This window comes from Caretta caretta, chromosome 2, assembly GCF_965140235.1.
Source record: "Caretta caretta isolate rCarCar2 chromosome 2, rCarCar1.hap1, whole genome shotgun sequence".
Taxonomy (NCBI): domain Eukaryota; kingdom Metazoa; phylum Chordata; order Testudines; family Cheloniidae; genus Caretta; species Caretta caretta.
In genome coordinates, this window is record NC_134207.1 from 100,628,363 (window position 1) to 100,649,166 (window position 20,804).

Genomic DNA, 20,804 nt, shown 5'->3' on the forward strand with positions numbered 1-20,804 from the left:
AACACTGAAGCCAGAGAAGGCACTTCTGAGTGCATATTTGTAACTACAGTACAGGGTTTAAAAGCAATAGTGTTTAATATTTGCTTTGCCCTGAAGAATTGGGGTGCATTTGCAGCCAGTACAGCTACTGGAAAGGTCTGTTAACATGTCTGGGGACGGAGTGGGAATCCTCTTGGGACATCTCCATGAAGCTCTCCTGGAGGTACTCAGAAAGCCTTTGCAGAATGTTTCTGGGGAGGGCTGCCTTATTTCGTCCTCCATGGTAGGACACTTTACCATGCCAAGCCAGTAGCAAGTAGTCTGGAATCACTGCAGCACAAAGCATGGCAGCGAATGGTCCTGGGATTTGGTCACATTCAAGCAACATTTGGTCTTTATCTTTCTGTGTTAGCCTCAGGAGAGTGATGTCATTCATGGTCACCTGGTTGAAATAGAGTTTTTGTAAAGGAACAGTAAAAGGACCCTGTTCATGTTGGGTTGTTTGCGATTGGCTAAAAGGGCTCATCCCGGAGAATAGCCACGCGGCAGGGGGAGGGGTGAAGGGCTCATCCCAGAGAATAGCCACGCGGCAGGGGGAGGGGTGAAGGGCTCATCCACCCCAAAACCATAGCCCCTCCTTTTAAATGTGAAACCCAAGCAGCATTGCTTGCTATGGGAAAGGATGGCGGTACTGTTTGAAACCATTCCCACATGTTATGAAGGTGGAAGAAGCCAACCCCGCATACCAAAAGGCTTACCATGGCTGCCTAGAAATTGAATTCTGTTGCCCAGCCGTGTGTGATGGTGCCACCATACCAGCAGGCACTCAATATAAAAGGCAAAATGTGACCTTGTAGCTAAAGCACATGTGCTGTGAATTGCTTGATTCACTGTGAAAGTCTCCCTTTTGTTCTCAGAAAGGTATCACATTAAATTTTACTCCCTTTTTATCTCCCCCCAAGTGCAAATTTTTCTATGCTTCCCCTACCATCTCCAACCCTGAGGTTATTGCAGATCAGAAGGTGAAAAAAAAGCACGTGTGATGACATGTTTCAGAGCTCATGCAGTCCTCCTACACTGACAGGGCACAGCTTAACGCATGGAGGCATGCAGTGGCAGAGACCAGTAAAGCATTAAGTGAGCACAAAGAGCAGAGGCAGGAGGCAATACTGAGGCTAATGGGGGAGCAAATGGACATGATGAAGCGTCTGTTGGAGCTGCAGGAAAGCCAACAAGAGCACAGACCCCCGCTGCATCCATTATATAACTGCCTGCCCTCCTCCCCAACTTCCATATCCTTCTCACCCAGATGCCCAAGAACGCAGGCGTGGGAGGCTCCAGGCACCCAGCCAATCCACTCCAGAGGAGGGCCCAAGCAACAGAAGGCTGTCATTTGAACTGTTTTGATTTGTAGTGTGGCTACAATAAGCCATGTGGCCTTGTCATTCCCTCCTCCTGCACCCCAGCCCACCCGAACTACCTTGTCACGAATCTCACTTTTTTTTAATTAATAAAGAAAGAATGCATGGTTTCAAAACAATAGTTACTTTATTTCCTTTGCCAGCTGTGATCAAAGGGGGAGGGTGGTTGGCTTACAGGGAATTAAAATCAACAAAGGGGGCCGGTTTGCAGCAACAACACACATACAGCTGTCACACCGTAGCCTGGCCAGTCATGAAACTGGTTTTCAAAGCCTCTCTGATGCACAGCGCGCCTAGCTGCGCTCTTCTAATAGTCTTGGTGTCTGGCTGCTCAAAATTGGCCACCAGGTGATTTGCCTCAACCTCCCACCCCGCCATAAACGTCTCCCCCTTACTCACAGATATTAAGGAGCATACAGCAAGCAGCAATAACAATGGGAATGTTGGTTGCTCTGAAGTCTAACCTAGTCAGCAAACAGCGCTAGTGAGCTTTTAAACATCCAAAGGCACATTCTACCACCATTCTGTACTTGCTCAGACTATAGTTGAACTGCTCCTTACTACTGTCCAGGCTGCCTGTGTACAGCTTCATGAGCCATGGCATTAAGGGGTAGGCTGGGACCCCAAGGATAACTATTGGCATTTCAACATCCCCAGCGGTTACTGGAGTAAGTCCCTTCTTGCAACTGTTCAAACAGCCCTGAGTTCCTAAAGATCGAGTGCCATGCACGGCCATCCCACATTGATGTTGGTGAAACCTCCCTTGTGATCCACCAGTGCTTGCAGCACCAGTGAGAAGTACCCCTTGCCGTTAATGTACTGGTTGGCAAGGTGGTCTGGTGCCAAGATAAGGATATGCGTTCCATCTATCACCCCACCACCGTTAGGGAACCCCACTGCAGCAAAGCCATCCACTATGACCTGCACATTTCCCAGAGTCACTACCCTTGATAGCAGAATATCAGTGATTGCATTGGCTACTTGGATCACAGCAGTCCCCACAGTAGATTTGCCCACTCCAAATTGATTCCCAACTGACAAGCTTCCACAGGGCTATCGCCACTTGCTTCTCAACGGTCAGGGCAGCTCTCATCTTGGTATTCCTGTGCTTCAGGGTGCGGACAAGCAACTCACAAAGATCAAGAAAAGTGGCCTTACACATGCGAAACTTCGCAGCCACTGGGAATCATCCCATACCTGCAACACTATGAGGTCCCACCAGTCTGTGCTTGTTTGCCGGGCCCAGAATCAGCATTCCACTGTATCAACCAGCCCCACTGCCACCATGATGTCCTAATTGCCACAGCCCATGCTTTCAGGAACGTGTGTCCATGTCCTCCTCACAATCGTCCTCATGCTGGCGTCTCTTAGCCCGGAACTGCACATACTCCAGGATAATGCGCAAGGTGTTTACAATGCTCACAACAGCAGTGGTGAGCTGAGCGGGCTCCATGCTTGCTGTGCTATGGCGTCTGCACAGGTAACTCAGGAAAAAAGGCACGAAACGATTGTCTGCCGTTGCTTTTACGGAGGGAGGGGCGACTGACTACATGTACCCAAAACCACCCTCAACAATGTTTTTGCCCAGGCATTCGGAGCTTAACCCAGAATTCCAACGGGCAGCGGAGACTGCAGAAACTGTGGGATAGCTACCCACAGTGCACCGCTCCTTAAGTCCACAGCATTGAGGACACACTGACTTAATACGCTTGGGGGGACATACACAATCGACTGTATAAAATCAATTTCTAAAAATCGACCTCTATAAAATCGACCTAATTTCGTAGTGTAGACATACCCTTAGAGATGTTATGTAAAAGAATCAGCAAGACTTAAAGATAGCCTGGATGCAAGGAACTAATTAGAGGTCTAAATCAAAGATGATGCCCAGGTTATAGGCCCGAGTGACAGATCGGATGGCAGTGTTTTTCATGGTGATCAAAAAAAGAAGCTGGAGGTGAAGATTTAGAACTCTGTTTTAACAGTTTAATCATTTATAGTCTCCTCATGTTTTCAGTATTATCTTGACAACCAAAGTAACGAAGCATAGATTCTGAAATTCACTTCTGTTCCAATGAATAATGGCACAGATATGGACTACACAAGACCCTGTCCAATTTCAGTTTATATATCCTCTGCAAGAGGTTAATGAAAATTGAATACTTCCTTCAGTACAGTAGATATAAAAGATTTACACAAATTCACAGATATACTATTTTAAAGAATTATATCTTATCTTTAGGGAGATCATGATGTACAGATTGGAGAGTGCAGTATGATTTAGTGTTCTGTAGTGTTATTTGTCAACCTAAGTTAAAACTCCAGCTGTAATGTATTTCAAAGAGGAGATATAAACTGTACCCTTACCATGATTTGATACCACATTATCTGAGCACTTCAGAGTGCTCAACTCTCAGCTTCTGCCTGAGCACGAAAGAGCAGTCTGGCTTCACCCAAAGTTAGCTGCTATGGTGGAATAAGGAGGTCTGCTAGCATGATGGTTACCAGCTCTATTTTTAGTGTGCTTATCACAGAAATGTCTAAACACTGAAAATTGCAGTGACATTAATATTTGTACACTGATAATGTACTCACAGGATGAAGCTCCCCTATAATGAATGTCTCAGACAGTGTTCTGGCATCTGTGGAATGGCCGACATCTTCAAAACTTTCAGTAGCATCTCCTCCAGCTTGTTCCCTTAGGACTTCTTCACCACCTGGATGCTGTGAGAGAATAAAAAATTCAGAACTCATACACCGTTACTGAAAAATCTAGTATTTTCCAGAAGTCACAGAAGGTGGAAGGATTTTTCAGATGTCAAACTGAACGGGGAGACTTTACTGGTTTGCCAAAGTGCCTGAAACCACTATGGATTATTGCTAAAAAGCAGCCAAGTCAGCAAGCTGTAAATTGGACATTCAGCACTCTGTTTGACCAAGGCAGGAGGGGAGGGGGTTTTGGGTGCCACAGAACAGGCAGCTTGACCCCGTGTCCTTCCTGATAAGAATTGTGTTGAAGTTGCTGATACATGCATTTTAGAAGAGCAGGATGTGCCCCAGGGATGACTATTGGGGCCTCAAGGCTGCAAACTCTGGTTAATCGATAATCAGAAGGAATCTCTTGCTTGACCATTGAAAATGCTTACTTAATAAGTTTTCTTTAAGGGACATGTCATTCTATTACTAACGTATAAATAAGGGGAGAAAGTTTGAGGTAGTTGAATTCTTTTTGGACTCTCTCTGGATACATCTTGCAGTCCCACTGACAGACGGAAGATTTGGCCACCGGAAGCCTGCCGCTGTGTCACTTGAGAGGCACACTCAGCTTTGCTAATTATCAAGGGTTGGGGGTGTTTTACTAACCTGTTGAGGACATGTGTAAGTGTTTGAGACTAAGTAAAGTTTAGCTTTAAGTGAAAGCACTCGTGTTGTCCTGTTTGTGCCAGCCATTTATCGGTGGGACGGCCCTGTCTCCCCCGATTTATTTCCTGACACCACCTCGCACAGAGTAAAAGTTACCAAGAGCTTTGGGTTGAAAGAACCCTGGGTAACAAAACCAGACTTTAATTATGAAAAAAAAATGTGTTGGGCATGTTCTAAAGGATATTCAGTTTTCTTCAATATTTTAAAAAGAGCCCCATGGTTTACACACAGTGAAAATAAAATCCTTTCCCTTATTTTTTCCCCCAATTCCCTTTTGCAAAACTGCTTTCTTGCCTACATTCTAAACTATAATTTTTTCATTCAAAACTTCCACTTGGAGGACTACAATTGCTAGAAGCAGCATCTGACATTCCTGACAGAATTAGTCAAGGCATGACAGAAAGTTAAATACATAAGCAAATTAACTTTAAACAATGCTACAACACTTTTCCTACATAGGGATTATTTACACTTCTTATGACAGTTGAAACAAATCCTACCATACTACACGATATGGACTTCAATAATGAGGGCAACAAATGAGTTTTTATTTTATTAAAGCTTTATATATCTTTAGAGTCTCCCTAGTATCTGTAAACCAAAACTAGAAACCTTGCTTTTGAAAATGTTACCTCATAATTCTTATAGCTACACATAATGTAACGCAAAGGAATGCTGGCATTCAAAATGATTACATCTGCTCAATTCTCTCTGCCAATGTGGTTTCACAGCCATATTTTCTTTATGAAAAAAATCTGCTACTGCTGTGTATAAGAGCTATAAAATGCACTAATCATGAAAAAGAGAAGAGTATTCTCTTCTTCGTTATTTCTGAGAACTATAATCAGTACAAGTCAGACCAGTGAGATTTCAGCTGACAGAATCCAAGAACAGCAAGGCAGCGTTAATCTGAAATGCACAATTGATGACACTGTTTTAAAAGCAAAATCAGCGCTCCGATAAGATGTCCACAGGTTACAGGAGAATGAAGCCTTCTACTTATTCATAAGAGGAGTAGCAGAGCCAAAAGCAATACAAGCTTCCTCTCACTTTTCATTTGAACTATACTGGATGTACCACAGGGTTGGAAAGAGAATGAGGAGAACTGTTCTCACAACATCCATTCAACACTTCTCTGCCAATACGGCCAAGTGGACTTGTATGTAATTGATAATTAAGTTACACTGAACCCAAATCATAAACCAGTAAACTAACTGAAAACCTCATCCTATTACCACTCCCCTAAACCAGCCAGTATCTAGGACTAGGGCCCTACCAAATTTACGGCCATGAAAAATATATCACAGACCGTGAAATCTGTTCTCCCCAGTGAAGTCTGTATAGTATAAGGTAAAAGTACAAAAAAAGACCAGATTTCACAGGGGAGACCAGCTTTTCTCAAACTGGGGGTCCTGACCCAAAAGTGGTTTGTGCAGGGATTGCAAGGTTATTGTAGGGGAGTCAGGGTATTGCCACCCTTACTTCTGCACTGCCTTCAGAGCTGGGTGGTGAGAGATCAGTGGCTGCTGACAAGGAGCCCAGCCTCGAAGGTAGCAGTGCAGAAGTAAGGGTAGCAACAACATATCATGCCATCCTTACTTCTGTGCCGCTGCCTTCAGAGCTGAGCTCCCAGCCAGCAGTTGCTGCTCTCTGGCCGCCCAGCTCTGAAGGCAGCGCCGCCACTAGCAGCAGTACAGAAGGAGTCTCTATTTGGGCTCTCAAAACTAGCGAACATTGACAATTTCAGCCTTAATCTCTTTATGTCTTAGTTCCCCAACTATTAAATGGGGGTAATACACCTAATTTCACTGAAGTGTTGTGAAGTTTAATTAACATCTGCATAGTAGTCAGATCCTATGATCAGAGCACCAGAAAAATGCCTATGAGGAAATTATTTTTGAAATCAGCAAAGAGTTTAGGTGATGTGCACTAATTAAAGCCGGAGGCCAAACATTGAATGGGAAGGACAGAAATATGGCATAACAAGCCAGTCACAGAATGAGGCAGGGATGCTGTGAAAAAAATAGTATGTAATCATGTACCATAATGCAAACACACTAGGGAGCCAAATTAAAGTTACATAGGCAATCTAACCTTCAAGCGTTTTACTTGGCAAGCACAATGTTTTTAATGTGGATTCGGGGATATAATTGTATATTATATATATAAGTATGAATTAATAAAAATTAGTGGCAGACAAGTTTCCTCCTGTAATCTAAGTTCAGCCATGCCTGAGCCACGATGGACAGAAAGGCCCTATAGTTGAAGCACAGGAAAAAAAAGCTCTGATTACACACTTGAGCTGCTCTGAACTGTGTGTACAGGCATTATAGCCTGCTGCCCCTGCCCATCTTCTGAAGTTAAGAAAATAATCCCTGCTCACTCTTATCACAAGGAAATAGTTGCTGCTACCAGAGTTTCAAGTAGCGTGGCAGTGCCAAAATGCCCATAAATTGTACTAATTCTCATTATTTTAAATATGTTTATTGTGTAACCTTAGAAGTTCTTTAAAGTCCGATCTATGCTTATCCACAATGACTAAGCAAAAGAGGGAGAGGCTAAACAAGTGCAAAGAGTAAAGATTACACTTAGCAACTGAGCCAAAAAAGGTTAAAAGAGGGTATGCAGAAGAGAGATTACACAAGGCAGATGAGGCACTCGTTACAAATCTGCCCATGAATCAGTTTTGATAACTATGTGGTGAAAGGCCAGGACAAAGGTCTTAATTGAGCACTAAACTTGACTACCTTTAAAATGTACAGTATGTTTAACAAACTGAATCAACAGAACCTGTTGGACAGCAAAGTTACTTGCATAACAAAAAAGTATTCAGAAAGGGTTAATCCAGCTTTAAAGAAATGCTTTGAGTATTTTTACATATACTATGCTTGGAAATAAATAGCCCCCAAATAGAAGAGAAAGCCACTTCAGACAAACATTGTTTCAGAAAACATGAATAGTATTATATCAGCCATTAAGTGAATACATGCTTTCTTGAGAAAGAGGGAAGGAAACAATTAAACTAATTCTCTGCTCAAGATATCAACAAATAATAAAAGGAAATGAAAATATGCTGGCTCTTAACCAATTAGGAGCATGTATATTTATATCCACACATCGGGTCTGATCCAAAGCATGCTGAAGTTAGTGGAAAGACTTCTTAGACTCTAAAAGTAGGATCTCTTATCCACAGCAAGTAACTTAGGCCTTGTCTACATTTAAAAGGGTTTGCCAATACAGATACAATGGAACAGCCCTCCCTAGTAGAGAGACAGCTGATACTAGCCAAAGAGTTCTTTTGCTGGTATAGTTTGAGCCACTTCCCCAAATGTAATAAGTTACACCAGCAAATGGAATTTTTTGCCAGTATAATTGCATCTACCCCGTCATAAACATAAAGGGAAGGGTAAACCCCTTTGAAATCCCTCCTGGCCAGGGGAAAGCTCCTCTCACCTGTAAAGGGTTAAGAAGCTAAAGGTAACCTCGCTGGCACCTGACCAAAATGACCAATGATGAGACAAGATACTTTCAAAAGCTGGGAGGAGGGAGAGAAACAAAGGGTCTCTGTCTGTCTATATGCTGTTTTTGCTGGGGATAGACCAGGAATGAAGTCTTAGAACTTTTAGTAAGTAATCTAGCTAGGTATGTGTTAGATTATGATTTCTTTAAATGGCTGAGAAAAGAATTGTGCTGAATAGAATAACTATTTCTGTCTGTGTATCTTTTTTGTAACTTAAGGTTTTGCCTAGAGGGGTTCTCTATGTTTTTGAATCTAATTACCCTGTAAGGTATCTACCATCGTGATTTTACAGAGGGGATTTCTTTACTTCTATTTACTCCTATTTCTATTAAAAGTCTTCTTGTAAGAAAACTGAATGCTTTTTCATTGTTCTCAGATCCAAGGGTTTGGGTCTGTGGTCACCTATGCAAATTGGTGAGGCTTTTTATCCAACATTTCCCAAGAAAGGGGGGGGGGGTGCAAGTGTTGGGAGGATTGTTCATTGTTCTTAAGATCCAAGGGTCTGGGTCTGTAGTCACCTAGGCAAATTGGTGAGGCTTTTTACCAAACCTTGTCCAGGAAGTGGGGTGCAAAGTTTTGGGAAGTATTTGGGGGGGGAAGACATTTCCAAACAGCTCTTCCCCAGTAACCAGTATTTGTTTGGTGGTGGTAGCGGCCAATCCAAGGACAAAGGGTGGAATATTTTGTACCTTGGGGAAGTTTTTGACCTAAGCTGGTAAAGATAAGCTTAGGAGGTTTTCATGCAGGTCCCCACATCTGTACCCTAGTGTTCAGAGTGGGGGAGGAACCCCCATTAGGGTTGTAATTTTTTCACACTACTGACAGCTATGCTGGTAAAACTTAACAGTAAATCAAAACTTCAGATAGTCATACATACTTGCCAGCCATACAGTAGACAAAATACACAACCCAATGATTTCTTTGTACCTTGACCTGCTAAACATTTACTAAATATAAATGATGTTTCAAAACTTTACATGTCAGTGAAGGTCTTCCCATTTATCTTACTCATTAAATGGACAAACTCACATACCTACAAACATCCCCACTGAAGTGCTCAGTGCTCTGTAGAAGACAAAAAAAGAAAAATAATACTGTACTACACCCTCTTAAATGAAAGTGACAAATGTAAGAACTAGTCAATGGAGATTAGGCTTGAAAGAAATGACTTTTCCATTACAAAGTCATCAAAAGTCAAGTTTCCAAGTTGGGTGAAAATTCTTAGTTTACCTTAATAGCTTAATGCAGGGATCAGCAATCTTTGGCATGTGGCCCGCTCCGGTAAGCCCCCTGGCGGGCAGGGCCGGTTTGTTTACCTGCCACATCCGCAGGTTCAGCAGATTGCGGCTCCCACTGGCCATGGTTCGCCGTTCCAGGCCAATGGGGGCTGCGGAGAGCAGCAGCCAGCATGTCCTTCGGAACGCGCCGCTCTGATATTACTAAAAAAGAAAAGGATGATTTGTGGCACCTTAAGAGACTAACAAATTTATCTGAGCATAAGCTTTCGTGAGCTACTGCTCACTTCATCGGATGCATTCAGTGGAAAAGCTGTAGGTCACGAACGCCTATGCTCAAATAAATTTGTTAGACTCCAAGGTGCCACAAGTTCTCCTTTTCTTTTTGCGGATACAGACTAACACAGCTGCTTCTCTGAAATCTGATATTACCAATTTCAGTAGCTGCATGAAATCTCTTCACCCACAGCATTTTGTTGTCAGTTACACATGGGCCTTGTCTGCACAAGCAAGTATGATGGCCATCATTCACCACAGGTGCAGTTCCACTTGTGATAGCAACAGCAGTAGCTACATTATAGGCAGGTCTCATGTACTCACCACATCTAAGCCTATTCAGATTTATGCTACTTTAATTCAACCCCCATCCCCAACTGGGCAAAGATTTATAGATTAACAAGGCTTGGGTTCTATGTATCATCTAAATTGCAGATGAGATAATTTTTTCTCCTCTAATCTTTTAGTTGATAGTATTTTAAATGTTACCTTCAACAGCAGATAAACCCTTCTTCACACAGAATATGACTCAGTACTCTGTTAAAGGTTACTAATGAATACATGGAACTCAATCCTGCACTTTTGTAAGCCTGAGCATTTTACTTTGCAAGCTTCACATACTTTTATATAGTCCTTAAGTGTCTTTTAAGCCCCCACGTTTCAAATCATAACAATCTGAGTTCTCTATGGCTGTCTCTACACTAGTATGCGTCTCACCAGTAATGCATCACTCATACAGTGGACACTACTGTAGACGTATGACTTGAGCATTTCACATAAATGGTGGCGAAGACAACTACGTTCTGTCTACGCTACAGCTTCTACCAGTAAAGCTGCACCAGCGGTTAGTTAAAGCTACAGGTACTTTGCTGATACAGACTAACAGGGCTAACACTCTGAAACCAGGTACCTTTGTTCTGACAAAACCTTAGAGTACTCGTGCTTTAAATACTTGTGCTTCAGGACATAAGCAATTTAAATTCCAAAGCAGGGTTTTGAAATAATTGGAGGCCTCAGTTCTACAGACCCGCATATTCTGAGCCAAAGTCTATTCAAAGTTACAGTAAATTTGGAATAACTCCCTTGAATTAACTGAAGCCACACCTGTACATATTTTGAATAGCAGAGCAAAATTTTGATCATATATAAATTGAATACTTCACAGTGAATGAACCAAGGATACAAGATGAATGCACTGCCAAATTAGATAATTTAATTTTAAAATCATAATTAAGAAGATTCTTTCAAAAAATTGGTTAGGGAATTTGTACAGTACACAATTGCTCTCTTCATTGCTGCTTTATTAAGTTATTGGAAACAATGTCAATTATGCACCATCACATTCATTCCTAAATAAGTCAAGGGCTCTGAAAAAAGAAAAGGCGTACTTGTGGCACCTTAGAATGACTAACCAATTTATCTGAGCATAAGCTTTCATGAGCTACATCAGAAGTGAGCTGTACAGAAGTGAGCTGTAGCTCATGAAAGTTTATGCTCAGATAAATTGGTTTGTCTCTAAGGTGCCACAAGTACTCCTTTTTGCGAATACAGACTAATAGGGCTGCTACTCTGAAACCTGAAAAAAGAAAAGTGATCATGCAGTTAAAGATTACTCTAACACAAGCCTACAAGCTTAACTGTTGGAAGTTAGTGAGTGAGCATTAACTTTATCACATTAACATTCTCTTAAATGTAACTTTTCCATGCTGTTTAAAGGGACTTTTAAAGGGAAAAAAGGCAAACAGACAGCATTAAAACGCACAGAGTGAAACCAGAGGATATCATATGCCCTGGACATCAAGTTTTCAACACGTCAGGTTTTCAGGAGAATGACTGTGACGTTTTGGGGACCCATGTGTTGAAACCAGCAGGGTCCCGGGCTTCGGAGAGCATGCGCTTAACTGCGCAAAGAATTAGGCAAGGTTATGTTTTTGACCTCTCTACCCCGGCGAGCCGACAAACCTATCGCCCTTTCCCCCTCAGAGGGAAAGACGCTTTCTAGCAAACGCTGCACAAGAACCAACTGCAATTGTCAAGCCCTCCTAACTTGTCCAAACCAACAGCCTCAAAAGCAACGCTGAGCAGCAACTGCCCCCCCCCCACCCCAGTTTAGCCCCTCCTGATCCTCCTCCACACACCGGGTACTTCTTCAAACTGATGTAAAGGGATATCCCCACGTGCTCCCAACGGGGGGACCGCACCCTTCCCCCTACGCGGGGACGCAACCATCTTTGCTCAGGCGCTGACCCCAGAGGCCTACGCGTCAGCGGGACGTTACGATACAGGTGGTCAGAAGTTTCGCCCCCACCCCCCGTCCCCGGCTTGCGAGTGCCCAGCCCGCCCCCAGCACCCCACCCTCCGCCTCGGGGTTCAAACTCTCCAGCAGCCCGGGCGAGCGCCGCCGCCTGCCGATCCCAGCGCGCCCCGGATCCGGCACTCGCCTCCTCCAGGAACTTGGTGAGGTCGTAGATGCGGTGGTGCAGGAGGATCCAGGTGCTTTGGCTGTGGTTGTGCGCCTGGATCTCCTCCAGCCGGTAGTAACGGCCCCGCCAGGCCTCGCAGGCACCCGCCGCCATCGCCCCTGCTCCTCAGCAGCAGCGTGCGCGCGCGCCCCCCCAACTCCTAGCAGCGGCCCTCGGCGGCGGCGGAGTGACTCTCCCCCCCCCCCCCCAGCCCGTCTCGGGGCAGTCTTGTCACCCCGCGCGCAAGCTGATTGGATCTCCGGCAGCGCCCGGCCTATCGGAGCCCGTCTCCCCCGCCTTTCCCCGCCGGCCCCTCATTGGTCGAACGATGAATTAGAGGCTTTTCCCAGTACTACGGGCTGTTTTCTCCTTTAATTCTAAGAAACTGTTGCGTCGCCGTTTGGTTACAACAGGGGCGGGGAAGGGACACAGTCTCGCGCCCTCCGACCAACCCTCCCCCACCAGAGGGCCGTCATCAACCTCGGGGGCACGTGCGGCTGCGAGAGGGAAACGCCCTAAGCAGTACCTAAGACTCTGAGCCCCGCCCCCTTCCCATTCGGCCCTTCCCCCCACTTCCAGCTGACACCTGCCCACGCTGCTGTGTCCGGCAGAGTCCTGTTTTTCACTTCCTCCAAAGGACCCCTCCGCTGGGGAGACCAGAGAGCAAATGTGAAAAATCGGGACTGGAGCGAGGGGTAACAGGTGCCTATATAAGAAAAAGACCCAAAAATCAGGACTGTCCCTATAAAATCGGGACAGCCCCCACCCTCCAGCAAAAGATCTGGCCCTGAGAGCTGCTGCTTCCTAGGGGAACAGTTCCCTGCATCCCACCTACTGTTAATGGGATCCCTGTCTCCAGGACCACCCCCCTCCACAGGTGGTCTCCTCTTGTCAATTGCTCTTGGTGACACCTCACTCCTCAGGCTGCTTTGGAGCTAGAGCTCCCCTTGAAGCTCCCTTTTCCATAGGCCTTGCTGATCTCTCATCTCCCAAGGCCACATCCCAATCATCCTTGTGTACCAGTTCAGTACAGTGTGGTATGCTGACAGTTTGTGCCAAACAGTTCAGTACACCGCATTCATAAAAAATTCCCCTGAAGTATGAGAAGTCCCACTTAACAGGAGAAGCCAGAGAAGGCAAGCAGCGATGTAAGGAGGGAATTCCGCAATGAAATCTGTAAACCAAGAAATCTCACATTAAAAATGGAGAAAAAATGAGCATAACTTCAGAAGAAGTGAAAAAAACAGAATAAATAGTTCAGTATGGGGGCAGCAACCTATTGCCAGTTTAGAAATAGATGTTACCACCAAATAGGCATGTTGTGCAGAATACTACTGCCTAAAATGAAGTCCTATTCTGGGCCCCTAGCTTGAATAAACTGGTTGAAAATGAGGGTAAAATTACATGAAAACATTTTTGTCTGTTTTTCATCAAATTTTTCCAACTATCTGTAACTGTTTAGCTTGGCAAAACTTAAATTTTTAGCCATGCAAATCCGTTTCATTACACTGACTTGTGAATTCTGTACTGATGATTTGATCATCTCCTTAAATGTCATTTTCTTTGCCTCCAAGCCATTCAGTAACCACGTTATGACCCTGGTTATGCCATTTACAACTGTAGCGGGATTGTCACAGCTACACAAATCAGTGAAGTCAAAACTCTTCAGTATCAATTAGCAGTCAACGCTTCAATGAAAAGAGGAAATGCAGTAATCCTAAAATATTGCCACAGAAATATGTAATTCCCCTCCTATCTCATTTTGCTAATTTATTCGGGCAACTTCTATTAATTAAATTCAAGCTATACTTCAGCAACACTAATGGATGGCAATGGCCTTACCTCCAACTTATTATCTACACCTGGCCTGAAGGGAATCCGGCGATTGTAAATTTAATAGTTTCAGCCACGTGGCGATGATTTAACAGTGCCCGGAAGCCCGGCCGTCGCACTGTGCGCATAGTGCAGGCAGCGTTTCGTTTCAGTCTGACGCAGAATGTGCCCCGTGGCCCTTCAGGAAAAATTGGGGGGCTTTAATGTGATTCCTCCTTTCCTGCCAGACATGCCGTGTGGCATGGGACGGCTTGGACTGCAGGGGCGCTGTGTGGTCTACATTGCCCTGGTACCCGGCCTTGGGCGAGGAGAGGGCAAACTCAAATCTTGAAAATTGGCGGGAGAGCAGCGAGGCGGAGCTCCGAAGCGCCACGGCAATGATCTGGGGCGCAAGGTGACAGCCGCAGCAACTTGCTGTTCGCAGGAGGCCGGTTTTCTCGTCATGTGCTGGGCTATATCTACGGCGCATGTTTGGGCCCCATACGCATCTCCCTATTCGGTATATGCTTTGCATAGGGAGGGAACTCAGCGCCTCGCGCTGACACCTGGCCCCATCACCCAGCAGGACGCTGCTGCTGCTGGCGCCCCTCGCAGCCACACTACCTAGACGCTGCTTAGCTGCCCGCGCCAGCTCGGCGCTCACCCCCAGGCGCGCGCGCCCACCAGGCTCCTTAGTCCATCGAGTCCCGAGCGCCCGCATACGCAGCAGCCTCGCGCACCTCGGCGGAGCTGCTCGAAGCCGCGCGCGCTGAAGGCGGGAGGAGGCCGCGGGAGGAAAGGCGCGAAGCGACCGGAGGTGGGCACGCGCGGTTAGAACGCCGAGTCGTACCCTTCCCCCCCCCCGCCCCAGGAGACTAGCGCTGCGCTGAGGCGAGGTTCGGCGTGGGGACAGGGTTTCGGGGCTGCCCTGGCCTGCTTCCGTCCCTGCCCCTCCATCTGACACCCCACCACCCCCGATTCACTTGTCACTAGCAGGAGTGGCCGGCGGCTTGGTCCTTCTCCTCAGCCCCAGGGAAGCTGCTTACCGCAGCTTTATTCCGGGGGAGGGAGGAACAACCCTCCCCCCCCACCCACCCGAACTAACCCCATTCACACTTTGGAGAAAGGGGAGGATCAATAGCCCATCTGATAAATCTCTCAGCAGGTGCCCCCCCTTCCTCATGCTCTAAGTCCGAAGCAAAGCGTCCCAAACGTTGCTCCGGTGGGCTGGAAGTTGCTCTGGGTGGTGGCCAGCGAGGGGCAGTCTTCTCCCCTGTAGAAGGATTTGGGGAAAGAAATAGCTGGGGTGAAATTAAATAGTTGGGGCAAACTAAGCAGTTGTTTGAACTGTATTTGAACGGCATTCTCAAGCTGCCAAACAGCTTCCATCAGTGAACCCTGAGCCACCTTGGAGGTCCGGTGGGGGCAGAGCTTTCCTCTTTGCAAGTGACTCATGAACAAGTGAGTGTTGGGGGAGCGGGGGGGGGACACTGTGTTTTATCTGCAGCTTGTGGTGGTGGCCACCTTTTGGGCCGTGCTTCTCTTCGTATTTGGTATTTATATGGATTATGTGGCCACCTGCAGTTATATTAGGGTACTCTTTTTTTTTAACTGTAATCCAACCACTAGCTGACAGGGGATTGGAAAAAAACATCTCTATTGGCAAGATATACCATAATTGTCTAGTATGGGGTTACTTGTACCTCTCTTTTTTAAGTATTTGATACCAAGAGAGACTGGTTACAGGACTAGCTGGGCCACTGGTCTGATCCAGTAGGGTAAGTTCTATATGCATTGTGACAGGGTCGGGCCAGATGGCTACAGGACAATAATCCTATTGGGATCCAGGAGCTACAGGAGAGTAATTTTTTTTTTTTTGGAAGCAGAAAAGAATTTTATTTTTGTAACACTTACAAAGAATCACCAAAAAGGATCAAGCAAAAACTATGCAACAAAACAAAAGCAAACGCAGGGTATAACCCAGCAGCCTTCAGGAGGGCGAAGTTTTCAGGCTAGCCTGGGCCCAGAGCAGGGGGGCTTCGTCGACACTCGTGGTCTTGCACCCCCTCGAGTTACCTAGTGCCACGCCCAGTGTCACCGATTACTCCTCTCCTGAGAGTGCCTGACAACATGGGCATGGCTGCGGGGTGGGCGGTTTGGGAGTGGAGGGGACGTCCACCCACGTGTGATAGGACCCCTCCTAGGTGACAGTGATGATGGTATCCACAGCAGCAACGGCTGGGGCTGGGGTCTCTCGCTCTTCCCCTCAATCAAAGGGTCAGACGGAGGGAACCAGACGGGGTCACCGAGCAGAGAACCTCGGACAGCGCCCAGCGCTCCTCGAAGGCATCAAGGGAGTCGGTGGACGCCGCCCAGAGGAACTCCGCCCGGATATGTGAATGTACTGAGGATTGGAAAACGGCCCTACAGTCGCAGGACGCTTCATTAGCCAGCCTCCCCTCTCTGGTTTTATAGATGGCTGTTTTAGCTAGGACTAGGAGGAGGTTAACCAGGAGATCCCGCGACTTTGTGGGGCCACGGATGGGGAGTGTGTAGATAAAAATGTGAGGGGAAAAGTGTAGCCAAAAGCATAATAAAATATTCGTGAGGAGCCGGAAAAGGGGCTGCAGCCTGGCACACTCTAAATATATGTGTGCCAGGGTTTCCCTCACGTTGCTAAAAGGGCAAGTATCCGGGATGGGGGTGAACCGCGTCAAAAACACGCCTGTGCTCACAGATCCATGAAGGAGCCGCCAACTAATGTCCCCGACGGGCCTCGGGACCAAGGTGGAATACAGGCTGGCCCACCAGGGCTGCTTACCCTCCAAAGGTGGCAGGAGATCCTGCCACTTTGTATTGGGGCGGGACACCAGGGTGTGGGCGTGAAGGGTGTAAAGCATGAGTGTATATAGATGTTTCCTTGGCGCGGTTTGGAAGCTGACCAGCTGCAGTTCATGCAGCTGGCTCGCAGTGAAAGGCTGAGGGGTTTGTTGGGATCTACAGGGTAGGGGCCCAATTGAAAGGTCCGGCGGGCCTGGGGTAGAGGGTGGGCGGGGTGCGCCCTCGCACAGGGCTCGGTTGAGATAAGCCCGAGCAGCGGGCCTCAAGGCGGCCTTCACCTCCTGAAGTATGCACCGGGGGGTACGAGGTCTGGAGAGCCCCATGCGCCGAGCGAGGGTCAGGGGATCCAGCCAGTCTCCCCGGTCGTAGTCCAGGCGGTCTCCGACTCTCGTGACTTCCACCAGGACCAAACTCTGGCATACCGAGCGGGACTCCGCCACCTGCACACGGAGCTGGGGGTTGTGTAGCAGGGGCTCCGCGAGGAGATCTGCTCCCATGGTGGCCGCCACGGACCTGGTCGTTGAAAACAGTTTCCAGGTCCGGAGGAGGTCCTGGTAGAAGACCGGCCCGGAGAGGTCTCGCGGAAAACCTCTCGGACAAAGATAAAAGAGCTGCCGGTCGTATCGGAGCCCTTGGAAGCGGCGCAGGAAAGTGTGCGTCAATGTGCTCCACGTCGAACTACCTGCACTATAAAGGAGCCTCTGCAGGGCCTGGAGGCGGAAGACACGGACCTGAGTGTGCAGACACTTCAGACCCTGCCCTCCTTCCTTCAGGGGTAGATGAAGAACCCCAACAGGGGCCCAGTGCATTCCTGACTAAAAGAACTCTAGAATCGATGTCCGGAGGTTGGTCAGGAAGCCCGGGGCCGGGACCAGGGTGTTGAGCCAGTACCAGAGCGTGGACAGGACTAGTTGGTTAAGCACCAGTGCTCTCCCTCAGAGGGAGAGACATCGGAGTAGCCTCGTCCATTTCCGGAGCCGCTCTATCACCTCGCCTTCTAAATTTTGCCAGTTCTCTGACGGAGAAGGGTGCGTGGCAGAAAGGTAAATGCCTAGGTAGAGCAGTGGACCCGCGTTCCACCAGATGGTCTGAAGCGCAGGTGGGAGGGAGCTCACCCGCTGTCAGTCCCCCACCGCCAAGCTAGAGCTCTTGACCCAGTTGACTCGGGCGGAGGAGGCTGCCGAATAGATGGTCTGGCAAGCCTCCACTCGCGCCAAGTCACCCGGGTCCTGGACCACGAGGAGCACGTCATTGGCGTACGCCAACAGGACCAGCTGCAGCTCCGGCTCCCGCAGCACCAACCCTGTCAACCTCCTGTGGAGGAGACAGAGGAAGGGCTCGATCGCCAGAGCGTACAGCTGGCCCGAGAGGGGGCACCCCTGCCGTACTCCTTGCCCGAAGCTGACCGGTTCAGTCAGGGTCCAGTTGAGCCTAACCAGACACTCCGCGGAAGCGTGCAGCACCCGGAGAAAACTCACAAACTGAGGTCCAAATCCAAACGCCTGCAGAGTGCCCAGGAGGTACCCATGGTCCACTCTATCGAATGCCTTCTCCTGATCAAGAGACAGGAGGGCGAACGACAGACCATCTGTACGCCCGAGTTCCAAAAGGTCTCGGACTAGAAATAGGTTGTCAAAAATGCTGCGGCCTGGGACAGTGTAGGTCTGGTCTGGGTGGATCACGTCCGCCATCACGGACCCTAGCCGCAGCGAGATTGCTTTCGCTACGATTTTGTAGTCCGTGCTAAGGAGCGAGACGGGACACCAGATTCGTAAATCGCGGAGGTCCCCTTCTTCGGCAACAAGGCGAGCACCGCTCGCCTGCATGAAAGAGGGAGGTCCCCGCCCTGCAAAGACTCGACCCAGACAGTGGCTAGGTCTGGGCCAAGGATGTCCCAGAATGCGCGGCCATGGTCAGCCCATCCATGCCCGGAGATTTATTGGTGGGCATGTGACGGAGGGCTTCCGAGAACTCAGCCAGGGTGAGAGGCAGCTCTAGTCGGTCTCGGTCGCCCACGCTGACCGTGGGGAGTTCCTCCCAGAGCACCCTGCAAGTGCCAGGATCGGTCGGATCTGGGGAGAAAAGGCTTGTGTAGAAGTCACGGGCCCTCCCACACATCTCCACCAGATCCGTGAGGGGGTGCCGTCTTCTGCTAGAAGGCAGGTGACGTGTTTCTTGGCCCCCCTCATTTTCTCCAGGGCGTAGAAGAAATGGGAGCCGCGATCCACCTCCCGAAGGAGGCAGATGCGGGATCGAACAAAGGCACCTCGGGCCCGATGGTCCTCGAGGGCCCGGAGCTCCTCCCGCTTCTCCCGGCATGCTCTGCAGAGGAACAGGTCCTCGAGACTGGCGGCCAGACGCCTCTCCTTCTCTAAGACCTCCCATTCCAACTGCTCTATCGCTGCATTTCTTCATCGGCTGGTGCCCCGGGTGTAGTCACGGCAGAAGAGCTTGGTGCGCACCTTCCCTAGATCCCACCATTGCCGTGCTGAGGGAAAGGCACGCCGCTGCTCTCGCCAGGCCAGCTAGAATTCCCGGAAGGACGTCAGGAAGCCCTCATCCTCCCAACAGGCTGTTGTTAAAGTGCCAATAGGCTGGCCCCGGCCTCTCTGCACAGAGGGAGGCTGTTATGGTGGCTAGATGGTGGTCGGAGAAAGGGGCCGGCCGAATGTTGGAGGGTGGGCTCGTGAAAGATGGAAACGGGATAAATAAATACGGTCCAACCGAGAGTGGTGTGACCGATGGGCCTCCACCCGGACAAAGGTGAAAGTGGAAGTGTCATCTGGGTGGTGGTCACGCCAGACGTCCACTAGGGAGTGATGTTCGACTATTCCTCGGAGAATGTTCGCAGCGGCCGGGCTCAGCTCGGCCCCTGAGCGGTCCTGTTCCTCAAGGGTGGTGTTAAAGTCCCCTCCCAGAACTAAGCACTCATGAGAATCTAGGGTGCTGAGGAAGTCGGACACCCGCTGATAGGATTGCGGCCACTTCGGGCTCGTTGTCGGGGCATAGATGTTAACGAGGTTGACCACGAGCTCCTCCATACAGACTCAGAGATGCAGCAGGTGGCCTGGCATGGCCTCAGTGACCCCTAGCACCTTGGGCCGTAGGTTGGGGGAGAACAGGGTCGCCACTCCAGCTTGTCGAATTGTGAAGTGGCTAAAGTAGACCCTGTCCCCCCACTCCAGCCACCAGCTGTCCTCCGTGGTCGGATCCGTATGGGTCTCCTACAGGAAAACCACAGAGTACCGCCCTTCCCGAAGGTAAGAGAGCACCTGAGACCTGCGGAGAGCCATCCTACAGCCCCTAGTGTTCAAAGTTGCGATAATGAGAGGCGTCATGCGGAGGGCTGGGGGGAGGGTGGGGATTCCTTGTTGGCGGGGGTGTTGCGGCCCCCAGCGGGTTGCGCAACAATCCGTGACCCATCCCGTAAGTGAGTAAACCATCACGGAAGCTGCAGGCCCGCCCATAGGCCGCAGCACCATGCCTTCTTTTCCCTCTACCCTCCTTTATAAGGGCCCTTGTGGCCTGGAGGATTTGATCAAAGTCCCCCCATAGCTGGAGAGCTAGCCATACCCTGTTGCGGGAGCCACGGATGTCTTCTAAAAATTCCCACAACGCTTTTCGCAGCTCATTTGGGGGCGGGGGGGTTGCGATTTCCCAGTTATTCGCTGGTGGGGCTCTTGATGCAGCCTCGTGGTCCGCTGAGGCGGGCAGACAGGGTGCAGACCACCGACAGGGCGTCTGACAGGCTAAAGTTATTACGTCCGTCTCAAGCCTTGGGGTAGAAGGGGATGGGGGAGGGAAAATTGCAGCTCCTAATGGGTCATGGCAAGAA

General features: G+C 48.6%; 1 protein-coding gene across 2 annotated transcripts in view; it reads right to left on the reverse strand.

Moving 5' to 3' along the window:
- CYB5A (cytochrome b5 type A) overlaps nt 1-12,515 on the reverse strand; it is a 28,496-nt gene extending 15,981 nt beyond the window's left edge. The window contains exons 1-2 of one of the 2 annotated variants that reach the window (XM_048840109.2): nt 12,296-12,515; nt 3,996-4,124 (exon numbers count right to left, since the gene is read on the reverse strand). In XM_048840109.2, coding sequence (XP_048696066.1) covers nt 3,996-4,124; nt 12,296-12,430 — 264 coding nt within the window. In that variant the 5' untranslated portion in view covers nt 12,431-12,515. The remainder of the gene's footprint in view (nt 1-3,995; nt 4,125-12,295) is intronic. The other variant, XM_048840110.2, reaches the window with a different exon arrangement.
- Nucleotides 12,516-20,804: the final 8,289 nt, after the last annotated feature.